The 15,296-nt window shown below is 38.8% G+C and overlaps 1 protein-coding gene across 2 annotated transcripts in view; it reads right to left on the bottom strand.

Annotated features, from left to right (window-relative positions):
* The window catches only part of evi5l (ecotropic viral integration site 5 like), a 41,287-nt gene that overhangs the window by 12,341 nt on the left and 13,650 nt on the right, over positions 1 to 15,296 (bottom strand). For both annotated transcript variants that reach the window (XM_046047051.1, XM_046047052.1), the window contains exons 3-13: positions 12,084 to 12,273; positions 10,953 to 11,177; positions 9,485 to 9,559; positions 9,134 to 9,259; positions 8,803 to 8,946; positions 8,583 to 8,672; positions 7,624 to 7,721; positions 7,334 to 7,394; positions 7,086 to 7,139; positions 5,574 to 5,714; positions 1,514 to 1,630 (exon numbers count right to left, since the gene is read on the bottom strand). In XM_046047051.1, coding sequence (XP_045903007.1) covers positions 1,514 to 1,630; positions 5,574 to 5,714; positions 7,086 to 7,139; positions 7,334 to 7,394; positions 7,624 to 7,721; positions 8,583 to 8,672; positions 8,803 to 8,946; positions 9,134 to 9,259; positions 9,485 to 9,559; positions 10,953 to 11,177; positions 12,084 to 12,273 — 1,321 coding nt within the window. The remainder of the gene's footprint in view (positions 1 to 1,513; positions 1,631 to 5,573; positions 5,715 to 7,085; positions 7,140 to 7,333; positions 7,395 to 7,623; positions 7,722 to 8,582; positions 8,673 to 8,802; positions 8,947 to 9,133; positions 9,260 to 9,484; positions 9,560 to 10,952; positions 11,178 to 12,083; positions 12,274 to 15,296) is intronic.

The raw sequence follows: 15,296 nt of genomic DNA, 5'->3' as shown, positions 1-15,296 counted from the left end.
GATGTTGATATACTGTGCCTTTTTTCCACCACACACAATGTAAGAGCCATTTTGGCACTTAGTTTTTTAGTGAATTGTTGTTAACAGTCACATGCTATACGTTCACAGGTAAAGAGGTCTGCGAGGGGGATTGATCGTAACAAGTTTAATATGAAGATTTTACCATTTATGGTGATGTTTTTCCTCTTTTACTAGAATTTTTTTATAAATTTCATTGTTTGTTTACATCTACATTTTTGAAGTATGAGATTGTTGTCTTTTGGACCTATTGTTTTTTGGGTCATATGTATTATTTTTTCCCCTCTATTTATCTAGTGTTACATTTTAGTTATTTGTCTATTGATGTATAAGGCACCAGTGAGATTTGTGAGTATGTATATTTATGAGTGCACTTTATGATATTGTTTTGATGTACATTCAGTACACAGAAATCTACATTCATCCCATGGAAATATGAATGAATGTTTTGCAATAGCGGCCTTATTTTATGAGAAAATAGGTAATAGGTGTAGACAAATAAATCACTTCCTACAAAAGATGGCTTCTCACTATGTAACACCATTTGCCTGATGAAGGTCTAGTACCAAAACGTTGTGTCAATATATATTTTTTGCAAGTTAGACAGTGTGCGGGAACTTTTCTTTGCTACTTTTGACTCTCCTGTCTCCCTCCGACACACCTGTCTCTCATCATGTAGGTGCGAAGTTATTTACTGTTCAGAAATGCTTTTGTAACCATTTCCAGCTTCATGAAAGTCAACAAAGCTTAATCTTAGGACTTCTGAGAGCTCTTTTGTTCGAGGCGTAGTTCACGTCGGGCAATGCTTCATGGGAATAGCAAAATTAAAGGACAGGGCAGCTCTAAACAACACCTCCAATCTCGTCTCATTGATTGGATTTCAGGTTTGCTGACTCCAACTCCAATTACCTATTGGAGTTGGATATTACCCCCTCCCCGTCTATATCATTAGCCTATGGGTGTGAATGTTAACACAGTATGTTCAGTAAAAACATATAATTGTTTGTGCGGTATTAGTTTAAGCAGACTGTGACTATTGTTGTGACAGATCAAATTTTATGACCAGAAATCCAGGTAAGTCCAAAGGGTTCACATACTTTTCCTGCAACTGTATTTCAGTCTGGACCAAAGTTTTTGACCAACCAGCAGACAATCATGGGCATCAATAGAGCCAGTGTGACTAAAAAACAGGAGTTCCTGGAATTAAAAAAAATTGTAAAAGCAAATAATGACAGAGCACAGAGGGAAAGTAGCTTTCAGTTTAACGTTACAGAAAAAACATTATCAGGGCGAAGCAGAGCTGTTGTGTCTCAACCCCTTCTGAAGTAAAACCGAAAGCTTGAAACCTCAAACATGCGTAGATCGTTGTTCAGAATCATTGTACACTTTTAAGATAATCTTTAACACATTCACCACATTCACACACCTCTTGTCACTGCTCATCTTTCACACTCTGCTCTCCCTCGCACACTAAAATGTGTGTCTGTTAGTTCACCTTCTCCAGGTCGAGGACCTTGTCTTGCATTTCCTTCATTGCTCCCAGCAGTTCAGCCTCGCGCAATCTGGACTGCTCCAGCTGGGTCTGTAGATTGCTCACAAACGGCTCTGTGTACTGAAACAAACATCACTGGTGTTACACAGGTATATTATATAACAGGGCAGTGGGGCTGGATACTAACTTTGATCATTTGTTGATCAGCTTTCTTGAGATTGTGTTTGTATATAGATATAAAAATGATAATAAAATAAAATTGAAATCCTTAAAAGTTTGTCTTTTTTCATATACAGACTAGTTGCAGAAGGTAGAGTTCAGTTCAGATTACCACAGTGCTTCAATGGGTGTGAATTCTGCCACAAGCTGCCGCTACACCTCTTTCTCTTTCTGTTTCTTCTAACAGCAAGTTGAGTATTCACACACCGAATCCTTGCGTTTCCAATGTTCTTTTCTGAGGGCTAACATTGTCATCAAGAAGGAGAAAATGTTTTCTGCACTCCTATACATTTGGGGAAGGCAGCAGGAAATTTGCAGCAATACATTCGATTCCTTGGCTACAGCCACAAAGGAAACAACAGTTGTTGCGTTATTCCTCACTTCTTCAACAAATAAATCAAGAACATCAATTACAACATGCCACTTTAACCCCTGGTCATTTTCATATGCAGCTAGTCTGCATGCGGAAACAAAATGAAAACTGTTCAAGCCTTTAAATTTTGAATGAGGCCTAAACGATGTCAGTTGATTTTTCTGTTTTGTGACTAATGTTCCCAGTACTTAGTAAATGTCTGTATAGTAACCCGACTTTAAAATAGCTGATCAACATAATGGAGAAGGTATCAAGTTTCTCTCCTTCCCCACTGACTCAGAGTGATGTCACAGTATAGAAACTACTGTAGATTTTTATGCCACCACATCAAAGTAAAACTACAAAGTTAGGGGTGTGAGAGCAGCAGAAAAACAGAGAGGACTGAGTGGAAAAATACTTTCCTACGACGCAAAATACAAATGCTTGAAATTGGGCAAGTACATAGCGTGCATAAGAGAGTCTTGATTTGTCATTTCGGGATTCTCAGTCTTGGTTATCAAAGAGGACTGTCAGTGTCTGGAGGTGTGTGAACTCTGTTGGGTGATGGGTGCCAGCAATCTGAGCTGGAATAAGAACGCTCGTCACAATGGCATCATTTAGCGTACTCAGCTCCCACGTTTAACAACCCAAATAGTAAATCAGTGACTTGTATTTCTTTCAGTTTAATATTTGTTTGATTCACAGCTGTTGCTTGCTTTTCATTTTGTCCTAATGCACACGCAATGAAAAGAGAGGAGTACAATGTCACACATCATATTTGCACAGATAAGTGTGATTTGCTGACATGACTGTGTGAATTTGAACTGTTAATCTTTTGTAAAAACCAGAAGGGTTTGTTTTTGCCTGGGTTAGCAAAGTGGTAGTTTGACAAAGGGACAGGCATTTCGAAACTCTTTTGTATTACTAACATATTCAATGCCAACAGCTGCAAGCGTATGTAGAAAAATAACGTTTTGCTGCACACAGAAATACAGAAAATATATATATTTGTTCATAAGTGCAGTAAATGCATTTGGTTACATTCCATCAACGTCAAAATAAAGTCACTATTTTAGAACTATACATCCTTAAATGTTTTTTGTAAATGTATGATTTATTCTTGTTTATGAAACTAGCAAAGATAACATAATAAACTGGTGAACAAATATTTTAAAAAGTATGACGCACCATCTTCAAGTTTAACTTCAGGCCAAATACTTTGCAGTCCATATGTAGTTAGCTGTATGTTTCACATAGTTTTGGCTCTTCTGTTGACAACGAGGTTAAAGTGCAGACTTTCAAATTTCAGGGTGTTAAAAGGGTTTTGAGGGCAGTCACATCCACGTTGGGTGAAAACTGTAGGACCTAGATCCTCTTCTGGATGTAAACATCCTACAGTTGAAGTGAGAGCAAGCCTTGTAGCCTAGTAGACTGCATTTTATCAGACTCGGGCTGCTGAGCTTTGCAGGGTTAGTTCATGAGTTCATAAATTACTCATTTCCTCTGAGCTTCATATGGAAACGTGGGCTGTCTCTTTGTTATCAAAAGAAACACATTTAAAAAGCTGGAAAAAATTAGGGAAACCAAACTCGGTCAATATAGTCAATCACAGAGGCTTTAAAGTTTGATTATGGTTCGGTGCAACCCTCAAAAAATGATCCAGAGCTGATTTTCAAACGTGTGTGAAGAACCGTCAGTGCTGGGGGTGCACAGTGTTGTGCTGTTACCCTGGGCGTGTTGTTCCTGATGTGGGCATGCCACTGGGTTTTGTTTGACTAATGCAGAGGAGGCAAAAAAAGGAGGCAAAGTGGGCAAAATAAAATGCAATAAAAGCAGGATAAGAGGTAAGCTTACACCATCAGTTACTATAGGAATATATTACACAGATGATGTCAAACAGAAAAAAAAGAATCCTTAAAAAAACTCCAGAGGGTACATTTTACACTTCTAATAGTGCTATAGAGCAATGTTTTTATGTGTGGGTGCCTGTTTTGTTTGTTTTCGTGGCTAGTAAACGTGGACACAATGGAGCTTTACAAAAGGTTTTATGTGGAAATGCGTTCGACCCGTTTGACCCGTTCGAAACCTCAAGGATGCACGGAATACTTTTTGGTGGGTAACACTGAATGTAAACAGAAACTGTTTATTTACAATAAAACACATTTAAGGTCAATTAAAGTCACTACACGCAAACTGGCACAAGCTCGCAGTATAATTTTACATAAATATCTAAAGTGGTTCATAAAAAAAAATTCATTATTTTTCTTAAATATTTACTAATTTCCTACTTAACAGACTACAAGTGTAGCCTTTTTACTTAATGTGATCTCACCTTTACATTGCTGGAAGAACAATGCAACCCCCCCAAAATAGAAGCTTTTGAGCCAACAGTTTGCTATTTGACTAAATTAATACTTCTGTATTATAGCTGGCATCTCTAATTGCCTTCATGACACAGAAATATACACATCTGTGAGAAACTGCATCCTAAATCATCTTACAACTTGATGTGAAAACTTTATCATTTGTGTTTTGTACAGTTTGAGTCCATGTTTTTATCATCTCTAATATTTTCCTCATTCTTTTATTTCCTTCTATAAAGCACTTTGAAACTACTTTTTATACTACAACTAAGGATAGTAATACATTTTTTATAGAACACTTTTCCAAGACACTCAAATACTCTTTAAATGACAAATTATTAAAATGTTTTGGTGGCTTGTGTTGCATATGTGAACTTTAACAAGTTTCCACTGAAGTCTTAAGACAATCTGTGTTGCAATAAATTCCGAGTTAATGTTTCTTTCCAAGAATTCAATGAGAGGCTTGACACCACTCATGTTCATTTGTTAAATACGAAGAAAGAGCTAACAGACAGTTAGCTTAGCTTAGCATAAAGAATGGAAACAGGAAGAAACAGCTAGGCTGGAATTGTCACTTTGTTTAACACCAAGCTGAACCAGGCACAATGAGTAGAATTTGTCAGTTGCTGTTTGTAAACACATGATTTTAAGTTGGCCTCTCTTCCCCCAGCTCAATGAGTCAGAGAGACAGCAGCGGTGGTTGAGTGAGCTACAAAGAATTAAGAAAGGGAGTCGCATTAGCGAGAACAAAGCAGTGAATCAAAGTAATAATAGTAATGTGAAAATAATTTCACAGTGATTACATCCTAAAACACAATAAACCAGGGCGGACCTCTGCACAACCCTGCAGGAAGGAGGCACATTGTTGGATTTTACTAACTAATTTTACTAATTCCTTAACACTATTAGTACTTTTTAGTTGTACCAACTTTAAAACCTGGTATCAACTAATCAGTAACTACATTTAAGACATTTAAGCCTGCCCTGATTTTGAAATCACTTAAATATCTCTTGACTTCATAAACAATTACCTAATAAATGATTCAACAGAGAAATTCAGATCAACCGCTTCTGCCTTACGAAATAAATCTCTTTTTCAACACAAATGACATTGTGGGTCGGTGTTTACCCTCTGTTGCTGCAGCTCTTTGATGGTGTCCTGCGCTTTCTCGAGGCTCTCGCTGGCTGTGTTGCACTGCTGCCTCACCACCGCCAGCTCCCGCTTAATCACGTAGTTCTCCTCTGCTTCCTGTGCCCTCGTCACCTGACCCTGGAATAGCAGGCCAGAGCAGGACGGGGGTGAATATCTGTCCAGTTTAAACTTTGAAATGCAGACTACGTAGGGGCAAGATTCATTCTGGGCATCTACAGAATGCAATTATTATGCATTCTGGAGGGGAACTTACCTACATGGTGCATAGCTGATTTTGTTTTATTTCGGAAATTATATAAATATATAACCACATACACTAGATATACTTATTTGCTTTCTTACAAAGAGCTATCAGAGAAGATTTATACAATAGCTGTCCATTAAATACTAAAGTTACAGCCAGCAGCTGGTTAGCTTAGCTTAACTTAAAGACAGAAAACAGGAGAAAGAGCTAGCCGGGCTAGCTTCATATTTAGCGAACAGACACTACAGCTTTATTATCCAACTCTCTGCGATATAGCAAATAAGTGCATTTCCCAAAATGTCAAAATATATAAAGATAATTATTTCACATATTGGTTAAATACATGTATTTATCATAAAAAATGTAATAGTATTGACAATAATTTATTTTGTCACATGCAGAGATTGTACAACCTCATTTCAGAATTTCCAACATGGATAAACAGTACATGCATTCAGGGATTAAAGAGCAGTCTTGTGGACTGAACAACATAAACAATATTCTTTCATGCACTTTTGGCTGGTTACTGGTAAGGAGAGGGGGCGAAGCAGTGCAAGAGAGCAGAAAGAAGAGGAGAAGGAGGAGGAGGAGGAGGAGGAGGGAGGTGTGAGTAGGGCAGAGGGCAGCCAGGCCAGGGGGAAAGTAGTTTTCAGTACTCTACCTGTATCAGTCTGTCTGCCAGAGCAGCACTCTCCTACAGTGCAGCAACGAAGTAGAGGAAAAAGAGGATGAAACAAAGAGATGAAGAGAGAGAAAGACAGTGGACACCAGGGAGGATAAACCACAACAAAACCCAAGAGGAAATTTAAGGAAAAGAAAGAAACAAGATCGCAGGGTTGAGGAGTCAATCATTCGAAACAAATGTAGGGATGTTTGTGAAGAAAAACAAGAGGCAGCAATAACATCGCACAGGGTTTCAGGGAGAAAGAGAAGATTCAAAACTGTAGTGTCGCTTAATATCAGAGTGCTGGAGCAGAGGGAAAACACCTTGCTTGCAAACAGGGCTAATCGCAAGCATCCACACCCACAAACACACAGGACCAAGAGCAACAAACAACAAGAAGAGAGAATGAGCTCACACATTTGAACCCACTGGATTATCTCATTACAGTTTTTTAACTAGATCTGATCAAAAATGTGGAACGTCCTACGCTGAGCAATCTGGCTGTTTAGTCTCAATGATGCTGCATAAACCTGATTCATTTTAGCATTTAGATGAACTGGAATCAAAGCTCCTCTCTTACTTTCTCCAGCGTCTCAATCCTCTGTTTCAGCAGCCGGTTTTCTGTGCGTAACCTCTGTGCAGAGAGAGGGGAGACATGTACATAACAGTTATATAGCCTATTTATTTTTAAAAATCTTACTACAAGTGTTATATATATATTATATATATGTTATATATATAATATATAAAATACAGTCACAGCTGAGCACACACACACACACACACACACACACACACACACACACACACACACACACACACACACACCTTAATCTCAATTTGTTCCTCCATTTCTTTGTTCTTGATTGTGGTATATTCTTTCTCAAGTCTGAAAACAAATAACAACACAGGATTATGCAATGTTACCTTAACTTTATTATTATTATTTAAAGAATTTAATTGCTTGGTTGCTGTGCTTTGTTGATTGATGGTCCATTTGATCAAATCAGTGCAAAATCATCAGCATCAATTAAACAGAAATACAAATCCTACTGGGCTACACGAAGCCCGTCCACCTGAGCCTCACTAGTCGTTAGCTGAGTAACGAGTGCTCTTACTTCTTCATCCTCTTGGGGTTGTATTTGACCTGGTAGGCCCTGAGGATCAGCTTGTCTGGGCAGCTGTCAAACTGGTGGGGGATCACCTTCTGGAAATGCTGGCAGACCCGGAGGGAAACACGCAGAAGATTAGAGCGCTCAAGACAGACAAAGATACTCATCCATATTTTATGAAGAAGGAGACACGATTTAGAAAAGTGAAGAAGAGCGGCTAACGGTCAACGTTAGCCTTGTGGCGAGTCAGTAGCTGCTTCATTTTTGGAACAAGGACAGTCCTGATACACTGTGATTCATAAATGATTAAGTTTATATATTAACATATCACTAAATTAGAGTAATTGAGTTTACAGGTATATTTATTTTTAGTTAAAACATACTGTATTTCATAAACTGAGAAGAGACTTAATAATTTCAGTCATTTTTAAACCAAAGATGTAAAAATTCTCTGGTTCCAGCTTCTAAAATGTGAAGATTAGCTGCTTTCCTTTGTCATGTATTTATGATAATTAAGTGAATATTGCAGGTTTGGACTGCTGGTCAAATAAAACAAAGAATCAGAAGAACCCACCCTGGGCTTTGGGAAATTTAAATTTTCTACAATCTTCTGACATTTTATCGACAGAATAATAGATCATGATGAATGATGAAAATAACAATGAAAGGTAGTTGCTGCCCTAATTTACACAGCATATTACCCCAGTAGCAAGAGAGAAAAGAAATAACCTGAAAAACTGGTGTGTTTTCACTAAGGACTTGGGACTGTTCATAACATCACACACAGTCGAATGTGCCCTGGTTTCTTTTTCTGTTATGAATTAATATGGCTGAGTGACGCAGATCAGTTGTTTAGATCTGTAGTTCAGTAAGCTTGCATGCAAAAGGGAAAGTGGGATGAGGACCATTTGACTTGTGGCTGAATCTGTAAATGAAACTAATTTCGTCAAACAATAAAAGCTTACCTGCGACATGCCCTCCATGTCCAGCTGAATGAGGTCGGTCTGGTTGTACTGCAGGATGGCCAGGCCCACACGGAAGATAATCTCTAGGCCCTAAAGACGGGTCATATATTTGATTATATGTGTTGAGATGAAATAATAGAGCGGTACACCGAATATATACAGTCACCCACATCAAGTACATCTTCTGATACTTAAAAACACACTCAAAAATGTTACCTACCTCATACATGAAAATATCAAAGATGCGTGTGGCGACAGGTAGAGGGAGGAAGGTGAGGAAAAGGGTGAGGAACCAGGATGAGGCATACATGGATGTGTGGAAACTCTGGGATCGAAAATGTACGTTCAGCTCTGGAAGTTGCTCCTAAGGTAAAAGAAAAATAATAAAAAGAGCATGATTTTAAGCCTCAAATACTTCGAATATAGTCAAAAGCACACAAAGAGGCCGTGATGTGCTGGACATATAATTTAATGATTTGCTGCCCCTTAGTGGATGAGTGTCACACTGCAAGCCTCACGTTTGTTGATAGACACTCCTGATTTCTCTTTACCTGTAGCAGATACTCAAATTGGTAGATGCAAAGGCCCAGCTCGGCCATGCTTGGTTTGAACAGCTCCCTCAGACGGTACTCCTGCATTAGACGCACAAAAACACAAAATGCCTCCTCCTCGGGCATCTGGGAGGAGGTGAGAGGGGTGAGTAAAGTTCCCTCATTAGGTATAAATTAGACATTGCTTATGTTGAACATTTTTATTTATTTATTTATTTTTTATCTTTGTAGCAGCAATCAGAGAAATCTACTAGGGCTGAACACAAGGAACCTTAGACATGCTATACTGAGACTTTAGGCAAAATATCCTCATTATGGATCATTTTCTTGATATGTTAATATAATCATTACCTGCATAAGCAGCAGACCAACAATGAATGCGCTGCCTTGGCAGTAGCCCACCTCTCGATCCACCAGAGAGTACGCCTGAAAAATACACACGCAATCACACAACATTTGCTGTGTGCTGTATTTATAGAAAGCAGCACAGATGACATCTGTAATCCTGACCGAACAATCAGACTGTGAGCAACAAGTCACCAGAGGTCCCTTCATTTCCTGCGCAGCTGAGCTACCAGCAAACTCAACTGATGTCCAGACGGTCAACAAGCTTGTTTCCATGGCTGTGAACAACACATCTCCAAATTTCCTTGTTTCCCTACAGATTTTGTCTCATGAACAAAATTACATTAGGAAGGTAACACTCAGCCTGGCAAGTGCAAAATGGAGAAGTTAATTACAGCCATTGAAATCGTCCCAGATGGATGCATCTTTTTCTGAATGACTGCAGGAAGAAATGTTTCAAAATGGGCACTCTGATTTGATTATTGTTAAATCATACCTGTCATGCTAAAACAAAACACTAAATCATTTTAGTCAAATTATCAAGCAAAAATGCCAAACATGTGCAGGTTCCAGTTTCTCAAATGTGAATATTTGCTGCTTTTCTCTGTTTTATATAACTGTAAATTAAAACATCTTTAAGGTTATGTACTGTTGGTTGAACAAAAAAAACATCACCTTGAGCCCTGGGAACATATGTACATTTTTTTTCAAATAACTGAAGAAATAATCAAGATATTTATGAGTGGGTCTCGTTTTGTTTGTTATGTGCTAGCAAATGAACATGCGGGTAGAGCGATACATCTTCTTGATGCTTTTTCACATTATTCTGCTGATCAATAAATGCCGGCTTTTTAAAATATATCTTAGCCTTTACTGGACAGTAACCAGTTGAGAGTTGACAGAAAATTAAAGAATGAGAAAGGCAACTGGCAACATTTCCAGTGTCCTGAACCCCTAAACCACCAGAATGCCTAACAATGTTAACAGCACACCGTCTCTTCATCTAGTATCAGAGAACACTACCTGATTTGACACTATAGCCGCGTTTCCACCAAAAGTACCCAGGACTTTTAATTCCAGGATCTACTTTTCAAGGAACTAAAAGGTTCCTTCAGCCCCTTGTTGTGTGTATTTCCGTGGTCTAAAGACCTGCGAAGATTAGGCAAATTAACCAGCTGACATATGCCATACAAAGCAACAGACAGGCATCATTAGTAGCCTTCCGAGGTATAGTTCCTGCGGTGGAAACGTGGCTCAATGACCAAGTCTCTCACAGTGTGAATTCATGTTAAAATACTTCATAAATGACTATATAACTTAATTTAAAACACTGTAGCCATGGTCAAACAACACATACATGTGCAAACAAAGACATTTATTCCAAAAGACACAAATCTTAACCTTTTCATAGATGCTAAATATCAAGACTGACAAGTTTAGACCTTGAGGTGATGTGAAATGCGGCAGTGTTCACCTTCATGACGTTGAAGAGGACTTCCTGCCCCAGGCTGTCCTGGCCTTTGAAGAACTCGTGCTCGGGATAGGTGCGGGCGATGTCTCTGCGGATGAGCTTCTCGCAGGGGGACGACATCTTTAGCAGCTCAGAGTATTGGTTCTTCACCGGCATGTCAGTGGCATTGCCCAGCAGCTGCCAGACAATGGCCCGGAAATGGTGAGGGATGCCCTTTCTGATCAACTCCTGGAGAGCAAAGAGAGAGAGAGACATTAAAGAGGATTAATACCTTGCTCCTTTATGTAGTGCGAGAGAGCAAAGAGCAGGCAGATGAGAGTAGAGGAATCAATTATGGAATGATGAATAGAAATACTTCAGTTAATATAATTTCATAATTACAGCCACTCTGTACATTCTGATGTATCACTCAGGTTTTTCTTTTTAGCCAAATGCTGTCATTTTGTTTTTGCTTCTGTATAGTTTGCAGGCTGCCAATGTCATGTTGCTTAGTTTGTCTGCTCTCCAATTTTGCCCCGACACCTATTGCTGTCCCATGTCTCATCAGTCTTCTCTTCCCCTGGGTTTTCTCTTTTTGTCACAGAGGACACAGAGAGACACAAAGAGAGAAGGAAGAAAGAAAGAGGATGTAGAGAGAGACGTACTGGTGCAGTGCAACGTAAAGGTGTTTGGTTTACTCGTATTGAAACTAGTGTGCCAACAGATTTAGGGATAGAGGATGAAGGTTTTCTGTCTCTGTTCTGTTCTATCTCTGTTCAGTGGTAGGGGAACAACAACAAAAATAAACCCTGGGCTCTGTGTTTCTGACACACACACACATGCACACAGCTACAAAAGACGCACACTGTGACCTTATGAATAAAAAGTGACAAAGTCTGTGTGTGCATATAGACCGCCAACCAGCTTCTACAGAAAGTAGGTGCAATGAGTCAGGGATTTACAGGTCCCTCTTTCTGTTTTGTTCTGTAAAATTACTTAGTTAACGTCTTGTGAAACCTAACCAATAAGATGTAAAATGAAATGAGGAGGCTGATAATCTTCTTGTTAGTTACATTCAATGACTCATTCTTAGGAAAATGCTGAATGTGACATCATAATCTCGGAATTTTTACATCTCCTGTCCCTGATCCCCACCTTCAGGAGTTTGTCCTTCTTGCGTCTCCACTCTTCCCACTCGTTGACGATGCGGCCCCACAGGATCCAGGTATCCTCCTCCAGGTGTGACAGGTTAGAGGAGGCTGAGGAGCTGGACACCAGCGAGGAGCCGCTGTTGCGCCGTGAACCGCTCATCGACCGCATGGACTTGGAATCAGCCTCCAGCAACCTGCACGAAGAGACAGTTAGACAATAAGAAGCTCAAATTATATTTGATTATTTCTGATGGAAAAGGTCCATGATTACATGACAGAGCATGTTTGTCCTATACAAGATGATACACTGGAGTCGTTGGCCGGCGGATGTGACATTGAGGCAGACTGTGACATTGCGAGGATCAGTACAGTTTGTGGACAACCTTGCAGAGGCACCAGAAGCCTCAGGGCTTGTTACCTTAAACTACGGAGTCAGAGGCCCACGAGAATATTACACACACAGCTGGCTAAAACATTTAAAACTTACCTTTTAATATCAATTGGCCTTTAACTTAGTTACTAGTGAGTCAAACTGATAGCAATCAGATAATATATCTTTTATATCTTTCAAATGCCAAGCTACTAACCTACCTCAATCAAATTAATGTGCTGTCTTTATGTGCATAGAAACTACAGAGCTGGATGTTGAGCAAGCAAAAGCAATATAAAAACAAGGTACTGTAAATTCAAAATACTATAGAAAATTTCCAACATGCAGTTATACGTTTTTGTACTTTTCTACAAAGAGTACAATAAGTTTGTACTGTAAACAAGGAGGTTGGAGTCACATTTCCAACGCCATATTTTTATTCCAGTTTGCTGTGCCTACATTCGGTGTGTATAAGAATATAAATAATAAAGTATTTTTGTCACTTTGGTCTTGAGGTGAAAATGTCTTGCATGTAGACACATGTTCATAGACTGCTAGTTTAGCAGAGGAGTTTACAAGCCTAGACTTTGAGTTTAAGAAATAGTGTGCACAGTAAATATGCAGCTGCAGCCTATTAGCCAATGCTAAGTGACTGCTCTCAGCCAAGAAATAGTCCAGCACATAACCCCTTGTAAAGCTACAACTTGTTGTTTTTACAGCTCAATTTTTGTATGGATTAAACAAACATGATTAAATAAGATAATTACCGAGCTTTACAAATACTGGTAGGCTGATTTTGTTACCCTTGGGCAGTCAGGCTAGCTGTTTTCCCGTTTCCAGTATTTATGCTACGCTAAGTTAACCGACTGCTGGCTGTTGTACAGACATAATGGTTTTAAATTTCTCATCTAACTCTTGACAATATAGCAAATAGGCATAATTTCCGAAACGTTGAACTATTCCTTTAAATGTCTGAGAATAGCTGCAACAGGACGGCAGGAAGCAGAGATTATGTGATTAAAGAGATCACACTTCGACCCCAATTGTCAGATGTTTTTAAGTCACTTGACTCCTTCGTCCTGAAATTTGAATCCTCTGCTGAAACATACGATGGCCGGGTGAAGAATAGGTTCCTTACGCTTAAAATATCTCATAGTGCTACTCATTCTTTTGAAGAAAAAAAAATCTCATCAAAATTAAAATAATTTTTCTGCAGTATTGGGTTATGGGAGGTCATGTGTTCATGTGTACAGACATTTCCCACAGAGAATCTGGTGCGGTTAGTTGTGTGGGATTAAACCTTACCCTTGAATGGAGAAGTCACTTTCTAAAACGTGACTGTGAAAACAGGTGATTACATTTTCATGATCCCTAAAGAGACAAATCCTGAACTAATTAAATAATGAGCTTCCTGAAGGAACATACAGTAGCATCGAGGGTTCATGCATGTGTTCTACTTTCCAGTAAGAACGAAAGATTATTTGGTTTAGTGATAGAGGCGTTCCTCTGATGGAGAGACACTGACAAAAGGAACAGACGACAGAAGTCATGCTGGTAAATGTGAATTTCAGTGGGCATTCTTGTCAGAGGGCATCACTCTGAGAGAAAGTAAAATCTTTGTAGTGTTGATTGAGACATTTTAAATGTACTTTTAAATGTATCAACACATATTTGTGTTAATGTTATATCATCATTACAATGATATTGCAATGATATATATTAGAGCTGAACAATTAATTGAAATCTTATCAAAATCCCAATATGGCCTAATACAATTTTTAAATTGCAGGAGGCGTAATATTTATTAAAAGGTAAAATGTGTGTCAAAGTACCATTTTTAATTACGTATTGTCCTGCTGCAGATATGTCCTGGCCTACACAATATATTCTACAGACTAAAGAAAAGAACTTTGTTCGGTACAGATCCTTGCAAAAATCACACCATAATGTATTTAAATATGTTTTTCAATGAAAATGAGAATAAAGGTGTAAAAATTATAACTCCCTCCAATATCACAAGTCATATTGCAATATCAGTCAAAATAATCGCAATTAGAGCCCTTTTCAAAATCGTTCAGCCCTAAAATATATATACACACTGTATGACAACCACTGGATGAAATGTGATTGTTACCCTCAGGAAACTGATTAATGATCTTTTTACAATACATTTCTTTATTTCTCCTTTTTGTTTTCAATACTAAGTGTACAGTGCCTAAATCACTGTGTAATGAACTTTACATACAGTGGGGGAAAAAAGTATTTGACCCCTTGCTGATTTTGCAGGTTTGCCCACTTACAAAGAATGCAACGATCTATAATTTTAATCATATGTACATTCTAGCAGTGAAAGACAGAATCCCAAAGAAAATTCCAGAAAATCACATCATATGAATTTATTAAAATTGATAACCATCTGATGAGGAAAAACAAGTATTTGACCCCCTGGACAAACAGCATGTTAATATTTTGTAGAAAAGCCATTATTGGCCAGCACAGATGTCAAACGGTTTTTATAGTTGGTGACAAGATTTGTGCACATTTCGGCAGGGATGTTGGCCCACTCCTCCCTGCAGACAGCCTCCAAATCATTCAGGTTCCGAGGTTGTCGCCTGGCAACTCAATTTTAAGCTCCCTCCAAAGATTTTCAATTGGATTCAGGTCTGGAGACTGGCTAGGCCACTCCAGAACCTTGATGTGCTTCTTCTTCAGCCACTCTTTTGTTGCTTTGGCGGTGTGCTTAGGGTCGTTGTCGTGCTGAAACACCCATCCTCGACCCATCTTCAGCTCTCTCACTGAGGGAAGGAGATGTTGGTCCAGAATTCCACGATACATGGCCCCGTCCAT

This window comes from Micropterus dolomieu, linkage group LG04, assembly GCF_021292245.1.
Source record: "Micropterus dolomieu isolate WLL.071019.BEF.003 ecotype Adirondacks linkage group LG04, ASM2129224v1, whole genome shotgun sequence".
NCBI lineage: Eukaryota > Metazoa > Chordata > Actinopteri > Centrarchiformes > Centrarchidae > Micropterus > Micropterus dolomieu.
Note: the sequence above shows the minus strand (reverse complement) of the source record. Positions and strands in the feature narration are given on the sequence as shown.